Source organism: Mandrillus leucophaeus, unplaced genomic scaffold (assembly GCF_000951045.1).
Source record: "Mandrillus leucophaeus isolate KB7577 unplaced genomic scaffold, Mleu.le_1.0 Scaffold198, whole genome shotgun sequence".
Lineage (NCBI taxonomy): Eukaryota > Metazoa > Chordata > Mammalia > Primates > Cercopithecidae > Mandrillus > Mandrillus leucophaeus.
This window is the reverse complement of record NW_012102009.1, coordinates 2,053,455-2,075,778: the sequence shown is the minus strand read 5'-3', so window position 1 is coordinate 2,075,778 and position 22,324 is coordinate 2,053,455. Positions and strand designations below refer to the sequence as shown.

Sequence of the window (22,324 nt, the reverse complement as noted above, 5' to 3'; positions counted from 1 at the left end):
TGGCTACACAAATTTTCCTGAAAAGTTAAAAAGAATTTAAGTTAAGATCAAAATTATAAAAAATTTCCTGCCTCAAAAAGAAAATACAGACTGTTTTTTAGCTGTTATCACGTATTACAAGATTCAGGTGCTAAGTGAAATTCACTGAAACTGTATTTGAGAAACAGATTCTACCATTATCCAAGGTTCCCAGATTTTGCTAATTTCTACTTTATTCTAATTCATACTCCCTTACAGGTCTTTATATCATCTCCTTTGCTCTACTTAAAAAAAAAAGAAAAATACATGTATATTTATCTATAATATCTAAATATATCTATTTATATATTTATCACATATACATTTATATATTTAAGTAGAGCATATATATATTTTTAGGTAGAGTATATATATTTAAGTAGAGCAAAGGAGATGATATAAAGACTATATATATGTTTATATATATGTTTATTGTATATTGATATTCTTAGCTTCCCTTATAATGAAGATTATTGCTCTTTTAATGTATGCTGAAAGGTCTTGCTTTGGAGTTAACTAGTTTTATAATTGCAAATGATCTTTTTTGTTTTCTAAACATTTTTGAGATGCTTCCTTAATTAATTCCAATAAAACATAGTGATACATGACCAAACAGTTAATGTTATGAACCAGATATCCATATTCATTTTGGGTTTCCCTGATACAACTTGGATCCTGACAACCACAAATATGTAAAAAATTTTTGATTTGATTGATGCTTCAAGGCTCGATTCAAGTTCTCTGGCCTATATAAAGCCTGTCTACCTACTCCAGAGGTTAATATTTTCCTTCTTTGTCTAAATCTAACTTGAAAACATAATATGGCACTTGGCTTTCTATACAGTTAAAGGGAGAATACATATAGTGAACTTCTTTATTGAAAATTTTTTTTCTTGATTAAAAACATGCATGCCATTGCAGAAAATTTACAAAATAAAGAGAAATACAAAAAAGAAAAGAAAAAAAATTACCTAGTCTCAACACCCAGAAATATAGATATATTAAGGAATTTCATTTCCAGTCTTTTGTCTAAGGGATGTACATATAAATAGCATAAAATTGGGATCACAATGACTTCTTTTTCACTTAATGTTATAGCCTGAGCAATTCCTCATGTCATTAAATATTCTATAAAACATGATTTTACCATCTACTTAAGATTTCACCATAAAGGTAAGCCAATTTATTTAATATTCTCCAATTTTTACATACTTTTTCCCTTATAAATAACTCCTGTGATAAAGATCCTGAATTTAAGTAGCTGTTCATATTGTTAATTTTTTCTTGAGTTAACATTCATAAAATCAGTGAATTAAAGATCATGAACCTTAAAAAGCTCTTGGTATATACGTTGCCCAAACACTTTCAAGAAGGTCTGCATAAATTCAACCTGCCACCAGTAGCTTTGTGGTTGCCCATTTCACTGTGTCCTTGATGCTATTAAGTATTAGCTTTTCTAAAAAAATTTTGCTAATTTGAAGAGGGGAAAATCATTATTTTTATATTCAGCTCTTTGATTATGAGTTAAAATCTTTTTAGAGGTTTATTAGTGTCTATTGGTCATTTTTCCATTGAGATTTTAATTTAGTGTTTTCTTAGTGATTTGCATATCTTTCAATATTGTTATCAATATCTTTGTCATATTTATTATTTTTACTCTAATTTACTACCTTTTATTTATGATTGCTTGATATGTAAATGTACTATATTAATAAAGTAACATCAATTAATTTTTTTTGATGCTTTCTATTCTTTATCCTTAGAATATCATCCTCCAGTCTGAAATATTCTTTTCTAGGTTCTTATGGCTTCATGTTTTACATTTAACTTTTTAATCACAAGGTAATTTCTAATGTTTAATCAAGTGATCCAGTTCAATGTATTAAATAAATTCTTCCCTGAAATGCCATTATCACGTATCAAATTCTTACAAGTCACAGGTATGGCCCTTAATCACTAAATCCTCTTGGTTTTTCTGCTTAAGCACATCCTATTCTCTAAAAAATTTTATTATGGAAGTTTTCCAAATGTACATAGTAGAGAGAACAGTAAACCACTCACTACCTAGCTTCAGCAATTACTAATATTTTATCAATTTTGTTTCATCTATCCTCCCAAATTTTCTTTTTTCTTAGAGTATTTTAAAGTAAAACCCAGACCATGTCATTTCATCTGTAAATGCTTTGTATGCATTTCTAATAAGAACTTTAAAATAAATAACTACCATGCCATTTTCATACCTAACAAAATTAGTTATTTCTTAACATTTAGTCCACTAAAAATCTCCCAGATTTTTTAAATAGTTGGTTTGTCTGAATCAGGATCCAAATAAAGTCCACATATTGTATCAGATTGGTTTGTTTTTCAAATCTTTCTTATAATGTAATAGTTCGTACACTGCCACCATCATCCTTCCTTCTCTTTTCATGCCATTGATTTGTCTGGAGACACTAAGTAATTTATCCTGTGAGGCAGCCTATACCCAGACCTGGCTAATTACTTTCTATGGCGCTATTTAATTTGTCCCTTTATCGCTTGTATTTCCTGTAAACTGGTGATTAGGCTAGAGGGTTGATTATATTCAGGTTCAGTTTTTTAGGCAAAAATACTTCATTGGTGTTATATACTTCCTACTGCATCATGGCAGGAAGTGTATATGTCAGTTATCCTTATTTTTATTTACAGGGCGTCTAAATTACGTCAACCTGATCCCTCATTATAAAGTTCCCTGTCAACAATCACTTAATTGTTTAGCATCCACTGATGATGGCAGATTACATTCATCAATCCATTAGTCGCTGCAAAATGGTAATTTTTCTAACTTAGAATTCCTTCTACTTTCTTCTATAAAGAGAAACTTTCCCTCATGAATTATCTGGTTACTGTGAAATACAGTTCATATAGGAACTACAAGATAAAATTAGATTCTTTGCCTTTGTGGATGTTCAGGGTGAGCTGGTCCCTAGCAATTTTTTTTTTTTTTGAGACAGAGTCTCGCTCTGTCGCCCAAGCTGGAGTGCGGTGGTGCGATCTCGGCTCACTGCAAGTTCCGCCTCCCGGGTTCAGGCCATTCTGCCTCAGCCTCGTGAGTAGCTGGGACTACAGGCGCCGGCACAACGCCCAGCTAATTTTTTTTGTATTTTTGGTAGAGACGAGGTTTCACTGTGTTAGCCAAGATGGTCTCGATCTCCTGACCTCATGACCCACTCGCCTTGGCCTCCAAAGTGCCGGGATTACAGGCGTGAGCCACCATGCCCGGCAGCCCCTAGCAACTTTCAAAGTGATCAATAGGCCAGGTGCGGTGACTTACGCCTGTAATCCAAGCACTTTAGGAGGCCAAGGTGGGTGGATCACCTGAGGTCAGGATTCAAGACCAGCCTCGCCAACATGGTGAAACCTCGTCTCTACTAAAAATACAAAATTAGCCGGGTGTAGTGGCAGATGCCTGTAGTCCCAGCTGCTCAGGAAGCTGAGACGGGAGGATCACTTGAATCCAGGAGGCAGAGGCTGCAGTGAGCCAAGATTGGGCCACTGCACTCCAGCCTGGGTGACAGAGCAAGACTCCATTTCAAAAAAAAAAAAAGTTATCAATAAAGACTTTTTTTAAAAAAAACAAATCCAAGATTTATAAGAATCCATTTCTCAACTTAAAAACAAAAAGATGTAAAACATTTTCATACCGCTTCTCTTTTAAGGTTCATATTCATTTCTTCCATATTAGTATCTGCATGCCCATGTACTGATCTACCATGAATGTAATATCCAAAACATTTGTGGGATAATAGAAACACTGATATCTATAAAAAGAGAATAAAAAGAAGCAATTAGCAACTCTTATGCAAAACAACAAAAAATTAAGTTTTCCTTAAAATTGCTTTCTTTTTCCCAAAATAATGAAGATTGTATTTTTGGGAAATATATAAAGAGGATAATACAGTAATCAAGGATAATAAGGTTTTTTTTTAAAGTGTTTGAAAAAGAGATTGAAGATATTTTCCAAGAAAGGGAGAAATAAGTCTGTGCAACATAGGGAGACTCTTTCTCTACAAAAAAAAAAAAAAAAAGTTGAGTCGTTGGTGGTGCACACCTGTGGTCCCAGCTACTTGGGAAGCTGAGGTGGGAGGATTGCTTGAACTCAGGAGGTCAAGGTTGCAGTGAGCTACGACTGCACCACTGTACTCCAGCCTGGGTTACAGTGTGAGCCTTTTCTCGAAAAAAAAAGAAAAAAAAAAAAGAAAGGAAAAGAAGAAACAGCGTTGATATACAAACAATTTTCAGGGGTGCTGGAATTAATGAACTACTTGGAAGCATAAGAAATTCATAATTAAGAAACTGTAAATAAAGGTGAAAAAAACAGGCTGGGCACAGTGGCTCACACCTGTAATCCCAGCACTTGGGGAGGCTGGAGGCAGGTGGAGTTCAAGACCAGCCTGGCCAACATGGTGAAACCCCATCTGTACCAAAAATACAAAAAAAAAAAAAAAAAAATTAGTCCAGCAGAGTGGTGCACACCCGTAATCCCAGCTACTCAGGAGATTGAGGTGTGAGAATTGCTTGAACCCGGGAGCTAGAGGTTGCAGTGAGCCAAGATGGTGCCACTGCACTCCAGCCTGGGTGACAGAGCAAGACCGTTTCCAAAAACAAACAAACAAAAAAAACACACAAAAAAAGATGAAAAAACTAAGGCAGTAAATATTAACTTGTAGCTCATTATAATTATCTCTGGAATTAACAACCAGTGGAAAATTGGACCAAAAATTCAGTCATACCAAATGACTTTTAAAGCCTCTCTTAACAAACTCATGACCTTTAAAAAGGGAAAGTAACAGTTGCAAGATGAAGTCAGAAAGTACTTACATTACTCATAGAGCATAAATCAACGAACTGTCGAATTTTATCTTCTATAAATCTCTCATAAAAGACAGCAAAGAACACGATCTGAAACATTAAGCCAAGTTTATGTTTATTAGCTTTTAGGATTTTAATTTTCTGTTACAGCCACAGTGTAGTATCTTTAGAAAAAAAAAGTTCCAACCAAAAGCACAGTGGTCTTTAACAGTTCCTATGTGATAAAGTCCTACTTATCATTTCTGAGTCTTCTGTCGAAGGGAGGAGGATTTTGAAATTGTGTTGAGTCATTGAGGGAATCTATTTTGAGCTCTGCAAGCTTTCTATGTCATTAAAACAAGCTATGACAAACACGTGGGAAGAAAGAAAAAGTCTTTTAAAAATGTAGGACAAATCAATGCATCGATGGTCAGATTTATGTTTGGTTTTGTCATCTTGCTCATCTAAATTCCAAGACATGAGAAAATTCTCTACTTTTCAAATTAATTTTCTCTGCCAGAACAGCACATAAAAAGCATATATCTAGTATTCTGACTATAAAGTATTAAAAATTCATATGGAATGGTTTCCAGTGTTTTCTTAGATTTAATAGTAGAAACAGAAATTTTATAAATAAAAATTTTACCTGGTACATCTTTTTAGACATGTTTCACAAAAAGGTAAAATTTCCTAACTCCCCTATTTAAAGCTGCCCCCACTGTCCCCCATTCCTACCCTCCACTCTCCTCCCTTCTTTTTACTCTCTATCTCATGTCCCTGCTGCATCTCGTCACAGCACTTGGCACGATCTGTCATTTGTTCCTGTAACAGCATATCCATAAGCTCAGCACAGCATCCAGTACATAAAATGCACTTAAATACGTGAATGAATAGGTAAGTGAATCTACAGTAGCTGACTACTGAAAATGTTTTCCTACATACTCTATATACATATTTTATTTTATTTTATTATTATTATTATTTTTTTTTTGAGATGGAGTCTCGCTCTGTTGCCCAGGCTGGAGTGCAGTGGTCGGATCTCAGCTCACTGCAAGCTCCGCCTCCCGGGTTTACGCCATTCTCCTGCCTCAGCCTCCCGAGTAGCTAGGACTACAGGCGCCCGCCACGTCGCCCGGCTAGTTTTTTGTATTTTTTTTAGTAGAGACGGGGTTTCACCGTGTTAGCCAGGATGGTCTCGATCTCCTGACCTCGTGATCCACCCGTCTCGGCCTTCCAAAGTGCTGGGATTACAGGCTTGAGCCACCGCGCCCGGCATATATATACATATTTTAAACCTCTTTAAAGGATGTCAGAAACAGCAATATTCAAGGTTTAAAAATCAAAAGACACCACTTAAAAGCTGAAGAGGCTGGGTTTAAGGAAATAGAAGGAGTGAACAATAAAGCCTGACATCATTAGAATCAAGAAGAGTTTAGACAAATTTACAAAACTGTAACAGGTTGTTAAAGGAACTCTCAAAGATTCTTGACAAATATATAAACACTGATCATTTTAGAATATTACCATGGAGAGAAAAGGTTTACTATCCAGCTGACAGCAAAGTGAGATGCAAAGAATGAAGTTAGATGGTGGTGTCTGAGATTGCTAGGTGCTGTCCCAACAACCCTTTCTCCTTAGTAACAGATCCCTTCCTTGAGCAGGATATACTGCTGCTCAGTTGAAAGGTTCTAGTGCAGTTAGGTGTGGCCATGCTATTAAGTTCTAGCCAAGAAGATGTTGAAAGGCACTTCTGAAAAGGCTGTTAAAGAAAAGGTGACCTTACCTACTTCAATTCCCTCCTGTAACTTCATTGACCATTATGGACCATGAAGGGACTGTGGAGATGGAAGTCCCTTGTGGCTGGGCAGAAGGACAGGCTTCTGGGTCCTGACAGTAGCACTAAGCCACCATTCCACTCCAGCCCTGTACTTTGGACCTCTGCTCATCTTTTTCACGGGAAAGACAAGGTTCTCTTTGACTTCAGCCACTCTTATTTTGTTTTTGACTGTGTTATATTCAACCAAATATGAAAAGTTTCAGATGATACTGCTTTAGACTATCTACATCCACAGGAATCTGATATACTCACAAAATACATTGGTATATTGTACAAAATATTTCCTTACTATTACATTGATGGTAAACATCAAACCCCATAGTCTTTTGATTCTATCTTGTTTCCAATTCTAATATGTTTGTTTTCTTTTTCTGGTTGTCAGCTGTCCTTTACTAACTCTATCCCTGTAGTTTCATGTTTGAGTAAGTCTCATCAATTTAAAATAAATATATATTTAAAAAGTTAATACACAGATTACTGAATACCACCACCTGGACCTAATTCTCTAAGAATATGCTCTCTTAAAAATATTTCAATCTGGCTCAGACCTGTAATCCTGGCACTTTGGGAGACCAAGACGGGAGGATAGCTTGAGCTCAGGAGTTTATGACCAGCCTGGCCAACATGGTGAAACCCCGTCTCTACTAAAAACACAAAAATTAGCTGGGCATGGTGGCAGGCCCCTGTAATCCCAGCTTCTTGGGAGGCTGAGGCAGGAGAATCGCTTGAACCTGGGAGGCAAAGGTTACAGTGAGCCGAGATCACGCCATTGCACTCCAGCCTGGGCAACAAGAGTGAAACTCTGTCTCAAAAAAAAAAAAAAAAAAAAATCGCTGGGTGTGGTGGCATGTGCCTATAGTCCCAGCTACTCAGGAGACTGAGGCAGGAGGATTGCTTGAGCCCGGGAGGTTGAGGCTGCAGTGAACTATGATTACATCATTGCTCTCCAGACGGGGAGACAGGGGAAGACTGTCTCTAAAAACAAAAACCAAACAAACAAAAATCTCAAAAGATCCTTAAAAGTAGGCTGTTCTAGGTAGATAGCTATTAGCCAGCTATAGGAAGTTAAAATTGGTCTCTCTAGAGGTCCTATCTTCATGTGCTGATTATAAAAGTTAAGGAAATTTTAAACAGAAGGACTCTTTCTGTTTATGAGTACCTGAAAGTTAGATGCTTGCTGCTGCTTCTTTCTTTTTCTTTTTTTCTTTCCTTTTTTTTTTTTTTCTTTATAGCCTCTACTAGATCCATGGGACCTGAGGCTAAAAAGACTTATTTTTACTTTTGGTCATTTTAATAAATATTTCAAGAAAAACTCCACAAGGGGTATGAGCAATTTGAGTAAGGTTTCATGATATATAAATAAATGTAAACAATAAGTTATGTTTCAAAAGAAAACAACATATTTAGGGTAGCTTATCTGTCCCTGTATTTACATATAAACTAAACAAGGAGTCTGTCCTATGACTATAAAGCTGCAGACTCTCAAAGGCCCTTCAGAGCCCCACTATCGACAAGAATGTGAACTCTGAAATCAGGCTGTCTGAGTTCAAATTCCAGTTCTGTCAGTTACTAGTCACATGACTTCAGGAAATTTTTTTAGCCTTCCTGTGTCTCAGTTTCCTCATCTATAAAATGAGGATAATAACAGAGCTTATCTGTGAGGGCTGTTATAAAGATTGAGGCATTATTAGGTATAAAGCAATTACAATTGTCCTTTAGTATGTTGGGATTGAGTCCAGAACCCCCAAGTATACCACAATCCACCCATATTCAAGTCCCACATTCAGTCCTGCTGGAACCCATCTATACAGAAAGTTGGCCCTCTACAGATGCAGAATTTGCATTCTGTGAACACTGTATTTTCTACTCTCAATGAGTTCAAATAGTTTAACCCCATGTTGTTCAAGGATCAACAGTAATTACACTTGATCTTAGCCTAAAGGCCACGAAGTGATGGATCAACAGTAGTTAATTATTACAGTGACTAACACAATGTAAGAATTGACTACTGGCTGGGTGCGATGGCTCACACCTGTAATCCCAGCACTTTGGGAGGGGAGGAGGGTCACCTGAAGTCAGGAGTTCAAGACCAGCCTGGCCAACATGGTGAAACCCCATCTCTACTAAAAATACATAAAAATTAGCTGGATGCAGTGGTGGGCGCCTACAGTCCCAGCTACTCAGGAGGTTGCGGTGGGAGAATTGCTTGAACCTGGGAGGCAGGGGCTGCAGTGAACCAAGATCATGCCACTGCACTCCAGCCTGGGCGACAGAGCGAAGACTGTTTCAAAAAAAAAAAAAAAAAAAGAACTGACTATTAGCTTATTGCTCTTGTCACCTTCTTTCTGCTACAGAAAGAAGGATGTGGTCAATGTTTGATAATAATCAGTAAGTAAGCAGAGTTATAAATAAGTAATGTTACTTAGAAGTAATATTACCTGTATAATTCCTTACCTGTATAATTCCAATGGCTAGCCAAAGAGCAGCAGACACTGCATATCTCAAAATGCGGCTATAAGGAGCTACATAGCTAGATGGACTTCTAGAAAGACTAGAAGATGAGTCCATTAATGCCAAGTTCTTGAATCCCACAACCTGGAGTAAAAAGGAAAAGTAATAATTTAAACAGACATGGATAAAGAAAACTACTCTAGACTGAAAATAGAAAACCTCTCCCTACTCACCTTGAAAAACTAAAATATCCAAGTTTGTATAAACAGTAGAAAATCTAGATAAAAATAATTATTATCCAGTATCTTAACTACAAAGTATTTATTACACAATATTTAGTTAGTTCATTTGGCATTCTTCTCAATATGACTAAGGGTCAAATATAACCTTATTGTCATACACACTGACAGGAATACAAATTTAATTCAAAGGATAAAACTTTCATTAGTAAACTACCAATGAGTGAAACCAACAACTAGTATTTCATGAGTATTTGACATGTGCCAGGCACTGTACTAAACATTTTTATACTTTAAAACAGTATATTACAAAATGTCTTCTAAAGGGCATAAGTTCTTTGAAAAAATAATCTATGTTTAAATACATTTGGTCCATCCATTACACTCACCTCCATGCTTCCCACCCTTGTAGAATAAAGGCTCTGAGAAGTTTTACAGTAAAAGGTACTACATGATTATACTGAATCCAATATTTTCCAATCTTACTTGACTATAAAGCTTTTTCATGTAACATCTTTTAAAGCTGAGGAAACTCCTAAACACACACACACACACACACACACACACAACTTCAAAAAGAAAAGAAGTATGTGAGGTAACAGATAAACTAGCTTGATTTAGCCATTCCACAATGAATACATATATCAAAACACTGTATTGTAAACTATAAACATATATAAATTTTATCTGTTCATTTAAGAAAAACCAAAATACTACTTCAAGTGAATTTTGAAAGTATTGCTCATATTATTTAAAAGCTCTAAGGATACAAACAGTCTTCTACCAGTTTTACAAAAATAAAGGAAGGGAAAGGGGAAAGAGAATGGAAAGAAAGAAGAAAAAAGAGAGAAGACAGACAGACCTAAGAGTTAATGATTTATATTCAATCTTAATTAAGCAGATAATTCCTTAGAAAACCTATTCCCATATAAACGGTTTCCATGTTCAGTCTTATACTTAGTACTGAATACTTTCTTTAATAATTTCAACTAAATCCATGAAATAACTGCAAATGTATAATAAATATGTTGCATCTTGTTCATTTTAGCCCCAGCTCTTAGCACAGAACATAGTCTATAGTAAGTTTTCAATAAAAATTAGTTGAAAAATATCAAACTTATAATAGTGATTCTAATGCAGGGGAGAATACGGATCAGGGAGTAGGGAGCTTTTTCAAAATATAGATACCTGGGGTTACCTCAAAGCTACTAAATCAAACATAGTCTCTAAGGGTGAGCCCGAGCATAGGTATTTTACAAAAGATCCCCGAGGGCTTCTGATACAAACTATTGGTTTTAAAGCCACTCCTTACACCTAGAGCAGTCAAACACACAGAGACAGGAAGTATTATAGAATGGTGGTTGCCAGGGGTTAGGTGTAGCAGGGAATGGGTACAGGGTTGTTTAAGGGGTATGGAGTTTCAGTTTTGCAAGATGAAGAGTTCTAGAGATGAATGGTGGTGATGATTTTGCATGACAATGCGAATGTACTTAACACTATCTTTTTTTTTTTTGAGATGGAGTTTCGCTCTTTTTGCCCAGGCTGGAATGCAATGGCGCGATCTTGGCTCACTGCAACCTCCGCCTCCTGGGTTCAAGCGCTTCTCCTGCCTCAGCCTCCCAAGCAGTTGGGATTATAGGCATGTGCCACCATGCCCAGCTAATTTTGTATTTTTTGGTAGAGACAGGGTTTCTCCATGTTGGCCAGGGTAGTCTCAAACTCCCGATCTCAGGTGATCCGCCTGCCTTGGCCTCCCAAAGTGAGGCGTGAGCCACTGCGCCTGGCTGACTTAACACTATTAAACTCTACACTCAAAAATGCTTAAGATGGTAAACTTAAAAAAAAAAATTGTGGTAAAGTATATAACATAAAGTCACTCCTTTTTAATGGCTTCACAACAATATTTCAACCTTTAGAGAAATCTTCCACTGTCATGAAAACTTAGTTGGAATTATATTAGTTTAATATTTATAAGGTACATGTAAGTTGCATATAATCACATCAAAACAGTTTATACCTCCAAAAAGAAGAGGACAGTAAGTACTTGAAATAGTGAATTAATTTTTCTCACAGTCTGAATTTCATTCCATTCATTTGCTACAAAATATGTTCTCCATATGCTTACAGGAACAGTGGCACTTCGTACACCACCCTCACCTGGTCAGAAAAATAAAATGAGTAAAAGAATTCTACCTCCTCTGCTCTGCAAGGATAGCAAAAGAATTTTGGTACAAATGTATATTTCACTTACCTTCAACAGCTTTAAGAACCTTTCCTTTAGGTCGCTCCCAATCAATAAAGAATACATCTATTGTAATCTGCGATATGAGCTTATGCAAAAATTGTAGTGCCTGAGAATGACATATAATAAAACACCTGAAAGAGTACCAGCATTAAGCCTGCTTATAAAACCAATATTGACTCTTTAAGAAACATACTGTTATCACAAGAACATATACGTTTGTAAGTGAATTCACATGAAGTTATAATACCACTAGGGGATCATTAGAAGCTCATCAGATAACCTGGAATCACCAAATTCACAGAATTTTCATATACATTTTACTTTACCTTCCCTTTTTATTTATTTCTTTAAAATAGGAATACGAAAAGAGGAGACATTTTTCCTCCTCACATAGGGACTTATATAATTGACTCCCAAAGATTCTAGAAGCACACCTCGTTTTGTAGATCAGTTGACTTCTTTATAAGTAAAGATATTTTCAACTATAGCTTGTTTTTCCTAATTAAAGTTTTTGAATGCTCCGTCTGTTTTTTCTATTTCTGCTATTAAGATTTCTGATTTTTACAGAATGCGTTGTTGAAACACATCTTTCTCATTTATAGAAGCAATATGTTTAAACTGAGGCATTCTTTCTAGTTGCTGCATTATTGATCAAATAAAGGATAAAAATCTAAGTATGGGATACTTCACTTCGAGAAGCTCCCAGCCAGTGGAAAAAGGAGATACTTAATATTCACAGTACAATGGGATAAGGACTATCAAGAGGCATATAAAGAGCTTCACCTACATTGATAGAGAACACTGAGTTGAGGATGGGGGTCATAGGAAGAAAGGAGCAAAGGAATCTGGAGACAGACAAAACAGCTTTAAGATCTCAACACTTTATCCTTGATTAATGGAGACAAAATTCATGCCTGAAGACATTTTGTCCCATTGTGAATGTATCATCAGACTTTAAGGAAAGTTATATACTGAAATATCATTTTATAAGTCATACAAATTTATGGCTTCTTTGAAAAAAATATTTAAGGCAGATTTTCAGACTGAGCATCTACTACAAATAAAAGTAAATTTACTGCATAAAATAATTAATGCTTTCTTTCAAAACCAAAGTGAATTTCACACCAAAGGTTTTTGAAAGCATTTTAATTTTAAAGACTTATTAGTTCATTAGCAGGCCTTTTAAATTTGGTAACCTGTCCTTTAAAACTTACCTTCAGAGCAAAGGCACATCCAACATAAGTGACAAAACGTTCTTCCTGAACTGGCATTGGTAGCAAAACAGAGACAGACTTCTGTGCCTATAATAAAAATTACTTGATTAAATATAATCACACAAAGTGTTGTTTTTTTTTTTTTGGGGAAAGGAGGGTCTCAGTATGCTGCCCGGGCAGGACTCGATTCTGGACTCACAGGATTCTCCCACGTAAGTCTTCCAATTGAACAAGGTTTTTCTTAAGCACAATTTAAAAACCATAGAAAGCATAAAAGAGGAAGATAGCGATGTGATCGATAAGCTCAGCACACTCAAGGAATGGAGAGTTGGGCACTTTTCTTAATACTGTTGATCAAAAATTCTCCCAAACAAAAATAGTTCCTTTATAAAGAAAATTTTTCAATTATTCCGATATTGGCAGTTGGGGTAAATTCAGAAACTCACTCACTTTGAAGAAAATAAGCCAGTAAAGACCTGTTCCCACTGTGATGATAAAGAAAACATTGGCCAGATCACCAGCATAGTACACCAAGAATTTCATAACTGTCTGCAATTAAAAAAAACGAATTAACAGCTGTTTAAGACTCAATGTATAAACCACTTTTAGTAATATTACCACTTTTATACATCATCCACTACGTTTCTTAAGCCTGAAACCTCGTTTCACATATCCACATATGATCTGGCTATAAAGACCACCTGCTTCCTCTTCCTTGCTACCTTTTAGTTCCTTACCTTTCTGGCCATTCCTGGTAGCCTCTTTTTTCAACTATTCTCATCTTTCACTATCTAAGAAAATTGAACTGCTTCCTAATTTTCTCTTAGTCCCCTTTAATCTCTCCTCCACACTAACACCAGGGTTAGTTTTCTAAAATGTGAATTGGATTGTGTCACTTCCCTTGTTAAAAATGAACAACTCCTCACTGCAATATAAATTCCTGATCCACAAGGTCTTTCACAATATGGGCCAAAATTAACTTTTTAGCCTCATCTGCCAGTTCTAGTCATGTAGTTAGTCAATGACTAACCACTTCATACTTTCATCTCGAATACTTTGTGGAATAAAATGGGCATTATTTTACCAAATATTCTTCTCTTCCTCTCTCTGGTAAGCTCTCATGATTTCTGAGAGCACAGACTATGTCTGTCTTTGCTCACTATCACATCCTCTAGTTCCTGGCAGAGTGCCAGACACTTAGACAGTAGAGCCTCAGTGACTACTGTAGAATGAAGAGATAATCCCACTTAAAGTTCACTTCTCTGGGAAGCCTTTTTGGACTATCCCAAGTAGTAAATCAAGTCCCCCTGCTGATTCCTTAGCTCACTGGCTTTGGAATCAGAAAGGTACTTTGGTTAAAGTTACCCTGTAACCTTTCTCATGTTCTTCATCGGCAAAATGGAAATATCTATTACTGAGTTGCTGTAAAAATCAAGCGAGTAGAAAATTTAACCTTTGCCTCAATTTCATCATGTGTAAAATGCGAATAATAATAATAACCTAACTTCAAAGAGCTACTGTGAGGATTAAGAAAATTACATACATAAAGCTTTAAAAAGTGCCTGGTACATGGTAAATATTTTTTAAATGTTTGATAAAAATAAAAGGTTAAATATGAAGTGAAAGTATAAAGTTAATAGAATAAAATGTGGACTATCTTTCTGATCTTAATATAGGGAAGGTTTTCCTAAACAAGATCCTAAAAGCATTGAAAAAATATTCAGATATGATGATATCAAAACTAAAAGTTTCTGGCCAGGCGTGGTGGCTCATGCCTGTAATCCCAGCACTTTGGGAGGCCGAGGTGGGTGGATTATGAGGCCAGGAGTTCAAGACCAGTCTGACCACCATGGTGAAACCCCGTCTCTATTAAAAATACAAAAATTAGCCAGGCAAGATAGTGCATGCCTGTAATCCCAGCTACTCAGCAGACTGAGGCAGGAGAATCACTTGAACCCGGGAGGTGGAGGTTGCAGTGAACCAAGATCGTGCCTCTGCACTCCAGCCTGGGTGACAGAGTGAGACTCTCTCTCAAAAAAACAAACAAAAACAAAAACAAAAACAAACCTGAAAGTTTCTGTTAAACAAAGGACCACATGGATAAAAATGACAGATGGGTCACATATTTATTTGTTCATATATTTCAACATCAGAAACCAAAAAGGGGTTACTATTTAGAAAATAAAAAAAATCCTTCACATAAACAAGAAAAACTGGAAACATAATAGAGAAGTACGTAAGGGATATAAACAGGCAGTTAACAGAAGGAAAAACCTGAATGATTAAAATGTATATGAAGAGTACAGAGAAATGAAAATGAAATCAACAGTGACATACTACTATATGCCATGAGATTGACAAAAATTGGAAAGGCTGGAAAAATATCAAGTGTTGCCAAGTTTGTGCAGAAATAAGAAGAGCATTGCTGGTAGGAATATAGACTGGCATACAGTATGGTGGGAAGAAAATGAGGTACGCATATACCATATGACCCAGCAATACTTATCCTAATTACATACCCCAGAAAAATTCAATGCAACTTCTTTACTTATCCTCTAGCTGTGTCTTATGAAAAGGATCCAGAAGAGTCAAAAGATTAAAATATTACTTAAAAACCGCTGAGATTATACCTGTAAGTCAATCATGGGACTCCCAATGCGCCTCTTCCATCCTGCTGTCTTCAAAAGAGATGCTAAAACAGCTAGCCCACCCAATACACCCAAAGCAATCTAAAAAACAAAAGAACAATTGAGAATTTATGTAATTTCTCTCATTGGTGTTCAAAAACACTGTGAACAGAAAGTAAGGAAGTGCTCAAAAAAATGGTGGGGTGGGACATGTTGAAAGGACACAGGAGTCAAGTTGGAGGAACTTGTAATGGCCAAATGTGGGACAATTTGAACAAGAAAACAAATAATAACATATTATAATTACTAGAATAAAATAAATACGAGTTCACACTGATTTAAAAATAAATAATTGAATAAATAATGTGAGCAAAGGGAGAGTTTCTCCTTATAGTAAAGTTCCAAATAAATAAAAAAGTAATTAGGGAAACAGAAAATCACCATCAGGCAAATATCACAGTGAAACTTTCTGCAGGTAAGAATCATCAATGGATGCTATTCAATAAAATTAGAGGGCCGGGCGTGGTGGCTCACGCCTGTAATCCCAGCATTTTGGGAGGCTGAGGCGGGTGGATTGCCTAAGGTCAGGAGTTCAAGACCAGTCTGGCCAACATGGTGAAACCCCGTCACTACTAAAAATACAAAAAAATTAGCCTGGTGTGGTGGCATGCACCTGTAATCCCAGCTACTAGGGAGGCTGAGGCAGAGGAATTGCTTAAACCAACAAGGTGAAGGTTGCAGTGGGCCGAGATCACACCACTGCACTCCAGCCTGGGCAATAGAGTGAGACTCCATCTAAAATAAAATAAAATAAAATTAAGAGGGCTGGCTGGGTGCGGTGGCTCACCTGAGGTTGGGAATTTGAGACCAGAATGACCAACATGGAGAAACCCCATCTCTACTAAAAATACAAAAATTAGCTGGGCGTGGTGACACATGCCTGTAATCCCAGATACTCAGAAGGCTGAGACAAGAGAATCACTGAGATCACGCCATTGCACTCCAGTCTGGGCAACAAGAGCAAAACTCCATCTCCAAAAAACACAAAAAAACAAAAAACGAGAGGGGGAGAATAAGAAGAATAAGAAGCAGGATGTTTGCATAATTTCAAAGAATCTTCCCCATGAGATACTTATTTTTATTTATTATTATAGCATCACTTTGATGGCATCTTTGCCAAAACTATATGAACTCAATTTGATCATGGGAAAATACCAGACAAACCCAAATTGAGGGCCAAAATAATGGACCAGTACTCTTCAAAAGTATTACGGTCAAGAAAGACTAAGAATCTGTCACACATTTTAAAACACTAAGGAGCTATGACAGCTAAAAGCAATATGTGACGCTAGATTGGGTCCTAAAACAGAAAAAAATTCAACAGTGAAATTCAAATAGCATGTAGATGAGTTAATAGGACTACATCAATATTAATTTCCAGGTTATGATCATTGCGCTAAGGCTATACACGCTAACATTAGGGGAGGCTGGAGAAAAGAGTATCTGGCAAATTTGTTTTAGCAACTTTCTTGCACATCTGAAATTATTTAATTATAAAATACACTGTATATATTTTAATAGGTTAAAATAAACTTACATCTGTCTGGACATGTGCTTCTCCATGATCCATTTCGTATGTGACTGAGAAAGAAACCTGGTATTTAAAACAAAACAAATTAGCTATACTGAAATTATGTAATACAAACTTACTTTTCTTATAAAAACACATTTGTAGCTGGGTTTTACCATAAACACTATAGTTTCTAACTATCAATATTATTAGAGTTGACCTTTACTTACATGTAAATAGATATGCTTTTGAGAATTATTTGTGCTACTTTAAATATCTCTTTCACGCACATTAAAAACGGGGCTTGTTAGGAGATAAGTTAAATTCATGCACAGACTAATCATATTTCATTTTCTGATAGACTTCTGTAACTGAGGAATTTGACTAAACTTGTACATTAGGAATTTAGCAACTGGGTAAACCACCAGTTGCTAAACCGTAGATTAATCAAAGATCTGAACAAAATCTTAAAGATACCACTACGTTAAGAGACAAGAGAAAGAAGAACCTAGTAAAAGGTCAGAGAAGAGGACTGTGAGGGGTAGGAGAGGAAGATACTTAAGTCTTACCATGGTCACAGAATAGGGAGTTTCAAGAAGGAGGAGGACATTGAGTACAGTTTCAAATGTTGTATAAATGTCAAGGTAAAGAAAGCCACTATACGTGGAAACCATCGCTGACTTTCATGAAAGAGGTTTTCAAAGAAGTAAATGGCAAGAGCCAGACTGCAAATGATGAAAGAGTAAATGGTTGGAAAATGAAGAGATACATTAGCAAGCTGGGCAGCTGGCAGAACTGAGTAAAATGTTTGGTTGGTTGGTTGGTTGTTTTAGTTTGTTTTTAAGATAAGGCAATCTGAGAGTTTTTATAAACAAAGGAAAGGGACTCGCAGAGAGGCTGTCTGAATAAGACATTAGGGATGGAACAGGATATTGGAAAATGTACTATAAATGAGTTTAGATAGAAGATTAGTTTAGGAAGAGAGGAGGGGACCTTCTTTCTTGGAAACAGGAACAAGAAATGGGAAGGACAATGAAACAGAGATTCTGAAATATTAAAGAGGAAATCTTAAGGAATTCATGATAGATGGTCCTGATCTGCTCAAGACTAGATAAAGAGCAGAGACATAGCTGGATGTTTACAACTGATGTAAAATTTTGCAACAGCTGCCATGAGAAATTAAGAAATGATGAAAGAATTGTATATTTTGTAATTAGAATAATTTGAGGTAGACTTCATCAATGTAGTTTCATGACTTAACTTTTTTTTTTTTTCTTTTTTGAGATAGTCTCACTCTGGAGTGCAGTGGTGCAATCTTGGTTTACTACAATCTCTACATGCCAGGTTCAAGCAACAAGAATTCTCCTGCCTCAGTCTCCCAAGTAGCTGGGATTACAGGTAACCACCACCATGCCCAGATAATTTTTTTTTTGTTATATTTTTAGCAGAAACAGGGTTTCACCATGTTGGCCAGGCTGGTCTCTAACTCCTGACCTCAACTGATCTGCCCACCTCGGCCTCCCATAGTGTTGGGACTACAGGCATGAGCCACCACAACCAGCGGACTTAACTTTTTTCTATTTGTTATTTTTCAATTTATCAAGGCTTAGTTTAGAATTATTTTGGACAAGAATAATATTTAAAGAAAAGACTCAGAAGTGTTTTACATTAAAATAAATATATATATACACATACACACACACATACACAATTATTTTATTTTATTTTTTTTGAGACAGAGTTTTGCTCTTGTTGCCCAGGCTGGAATGCAATGGCACGCTCTCGGCTCACTGCAACCTCCCCCTCCCGGGTTCAAGTGATTCTGCTGCCTCAGCCTCCCAAGCAGCTGGGATTACAGGCATGCACCACCATGCCTGGCTAATTTTGTATTTTTAGTAGAGACAGGGTTTCACTATGTTGGTCAAGCTGAAAATAAATATATTCTTGATTACTCATAACACCACTCCAGGAAGTTTTAAACCAGGCAGTCTTTTGTTGTTACCAAGTATGTTTTGGATTTTCTTCTCCTCTCATTACAGTGTATGCAAGCTCGGTCAATGGAAACTAATTTTAGCACTGGATTAGGTAATACAAATGAGGATGGAAAATCTTTAAAAGTTATACTACATATGTATTTTTACTTAATTAAAGTTTGAATCCAATAGCAGTCAAGTACAAGTACAAGCACAACAGAGAGGCCAAAAGCACCGGCTGAAGGAACTAGAATATTAAAATACAGAAGTAAAATAGTAGAAATTCAAAGCTCTTACAGAGTTTGGAGGTAAGAAATGCTATGCTCCACTTCTCATGTTTTTACAGAAAGAAGGGAATAGCCACTTAATCTCTAGGAGGAAAAATATAGAAGAATTACCTCTGTTTTTTTACCTCTATCCCTCTCTCATTTATCCCTCCTCAGAGCAAGATGCTTTATCTGACTGGAGAAGTTGAGAAGAGGAACTGAGCATGTGTAGCTCAACCTTCTCTAAGCTCATTCTCTGCAGTGCAGCCTAAGAGGTCTCGCTTCCATACACAGGCCCACCCAGGCAGAAGAGGCCTTCTGTCCTGTAGTTAAGTTTAATTTAGTTGACGAAGTAGTGGGAAACCTACTTGGCTGCAGGTCCAAACTACATCCTCTAGTTCATGTTAGCTGTACTAGTTATAACGCTGATAATTATCATCTCCTTCTGCCTGTTGAAGTATGTCTCTATTAAGTAGGTCACAGATTGGTGAGCACACATATGCCCACTGTAAAGTCTGAGTTCCTGGCTTAATTGGGCAAAGACATAAGATTTTTTTTTTTTTTTTTTTTAGATGGAGTCTCACTCTTTTGCCCAGGCTGGAGTGCAGTGAAGTGATCTCGGTCTCGGCTCACTGCAACTTCGCCTCCTGGGCTCAAGCGATTCTCCTGCCTCAGCCTCCAGAGTAGCTGGGATTACAGATGCGTGCCACCACGCCCGGCTAATTTTTGTATTTTCAGTAGAGACAGGGTTTCACCATGTTGGTCAGGCTGTCTCAAACTCCCGACCTCAGGTGATCCGCCTGCCTTGGCCTCCCAAAGTACTGGGATTATAGGCGTGAGCCACCGCACCCGGCCCACAAAATCTTAACAAAAGCAAGGTGGCCAAAAAGAACAGGAGCAGACATTGCACATCTCAGCATACCCCAGTATCCCGAACAAGGATACTAGGCTGCTGGTGAGACTTCTACTGAAAAACATAATCCATTCTTACTTTTTTATACTCAGGATCCATACGAACTCACCTCTCACCATTATTAGCAAAAAATAATTAAGACTTGACTATATGTAGGGAAAGGTTTATTTAGAACTTAAAAAAAAAAAAGACTGTCTTTTGACCAAAATGTAAACTGAATCAGTATTATACTCTATTTATACATACAAGGGCACTGATTAGTCAGGAACTCACCTTCACAGACTGGCTATTGGCGTCTTTGATATCAATGTCACTGTAGGCAATGGTGATTAAGGGAGGGTAGATGTTTCCATTTATTGTGTTGGGTACAAGGTGGACGCTATTTAAAAGAAAATACATTTATAGTAATCAGTATATCTAGGCCCTTAAACATACATTTAATTTACCATTTGTTTTGAATTTAATATGAATTGTCTGATGATCTCAGAACCAATCAGTTAAAAAGGACTAAGGAAGGTTACACATAAACTAATGATGACAACATAAGCCATCTTCAGTGATCAAGACTTGAACATTAAAATATAACATCTGATGGTGTAAGATTAAAGAAAAAACAAACTAAAAATGTACCATCTGAGATAAATTAGAAGCTCAATCCAAGTCCTATGAAGTTTACAGATGAAATCACTGAAGAACTATAAACTATCTTTGAGGAATAATCAAAAGTACAGTGCTACATGAAGCCTAAAGAAAGGCAGATAAGATCTTGATTTCAAAAGAGAAAGATGAATTCTTAACAAAATAATATATGTCAAGCCAGGTGCAGTGGCTCATGCCTGTAATCCCAGCACTTTGGGAGGCCAAGGTGGGAAGATTGCTTGAGCCCAGGAGTTCAAGACCGGTCTGGACAACATAGCAAGACCCTGTCTCAAGATAAACAAATAAATAAATTTTTTAATTAAAAAAAAAGTGTCAGCTGTAATATGGTTATGGCACAAAGTGAGGTTCATTTTGCCAAATTCAATGCATTAGTACTGTATAGTTTGTGAATTCAAAAGGAAAGTGCTAATCACTAGGGGCCACCATGGTTTCATCAAGAACACATCAAGTCTGACTAGGTGCATTTTCATTTTTACTAGAATACCGTATTAGCAGATTGAAGAAATGCTGAAAACACAGTACATTTGGATTTCAGCATGATACATAACAAAGTTTCTGCACTGTTTACCTCATAAGATTATGAGAATCAAAATGAAACAACTGAAAAAAAAAGTATATTGAAGTACTTCAAAGTACCAAACTACTGTGAGATGATGGTGTTGATTTTTATCAGTGTATTCAAGGTACACATCATAAAACATTACAGTGGGAAAGTCACTAAGATTTTAGAGATCTCACACTGGAAAAGAAAGAGAAATTTAAGTGGTGCAGTACTAACCTAAGGTACGATCACAGTTAGGTTATCCTAGGAAGAGGATATTTAATCTGGGTAAACCCAGAACAAAAGTCACTGAAAGAAATGAGGATAGGGGAGTCCTAAATATCATCAACCATCTGGCAAGCTCTTTCTAAAACACCAATTTCAGCTCACTGGTATTTACTTAGCTATTCACAGCCCATTCTAATTCAGCAGGTCTAGAGGGGGACCTGGCATGTGAATTTTGACCTAACTCCTCACACTCTTCTGTTATAGTTTCCCCCCTGGCTATTCACTTTTACTGGTCTATGCCAATCTACACATATACCTAAAATAACCTGACCAACTGTTCCAATTCAGTTGTCCTTATTGTTTTCATCTACTAATAACTGGCAAACACTTCCATTATATTTTCCCATAAATAATATCATTAGACATTTGTTTACCTCAGTGATACTTGGGTAGCAACTCGAATTACTCTTGGCTGACTTCCTAAGTCATTTTCTCGTCCACTTACTGCATCCACTAAGAAAATGCGCCGAGTTAGAAGCCACTTGCCAGAGTTGCTGTCTTTTATTATAAAAAGAAAAAAGTTTACTGTACAAATTTAAAAGATAAAATTATTGTTTTAGATAAGATGGCTGCAAAAAGCTACTAGTATAAGAAACACCTGACAATGGCCTTCTCTAACTCATGTGAATGTCTTCTGATTTTTTTTTTTTTTTTT

General features: G+C 36.5%; 1 protein-coding gene across 1 annotated transcript in view; it reads right to left on the bottom strand.

Moving 5' to 3' along the window:
* The window catches only part of TMEM67 (transmembrane protein 67), a 76,894-nt gene that overhangs the window by 9,576 nt on the left and 44,994 nt on the right, over nucleotides 1-22,324 (bottom strand). The window contains exons 12-23 of the mRNA XM_011978681.1: nucleotides 22,044-22,167; nucleotides 20,454-20,559; nucleotides 17,056-17,112; nucleotides 15,462-15,560; nucleotides 13,282-13,380; nucleotides 12,832-12,918; nucleotides 11,624-11,723; nucleotides 11,390-11,529; nucleotides 9,137-9,277; nucleotides 4,876-4,956; nucleotides 3,699-3,815; nucleotides 2-17 (exon numbers count right to left, since the gene is read on the bottom strand). Coding sequence (XP_011834071.1) covers nucleotides 2-17; nucleotides 3,699-3,815; nucleotides 4,876-4,956; nucleotides 9,137-9,277; nucleotides 11,390-11,529; nucleotides 11,624-11,723; nucleotides 12,832-12,918; nucleotides 13,282-13,380; nucleotides 15,462-15,560; nucleotides 17,056-17,112; nucleotides 20,454-20,559; nucleotides 22,044-22,167 — 1,167 coding nt within the window. The remainder of the gene's footprint in view (nucleotide 1; nucleotides 18-3,698; nucleotides 3,816-4,875; nucleotides 4,957-9,136; nucleotides 9,278-11,389; nucleotides 11,530-11,623; nucleotides 11,724-12,831; nucleotides 12,919-13,281; nucleotides 13,381-15,461; nucleotides 15,561-17,055; nucleotides 17,113-20,453; nucleotides 20,560-22,043; nucleotides 22,168-22,324) is intronic.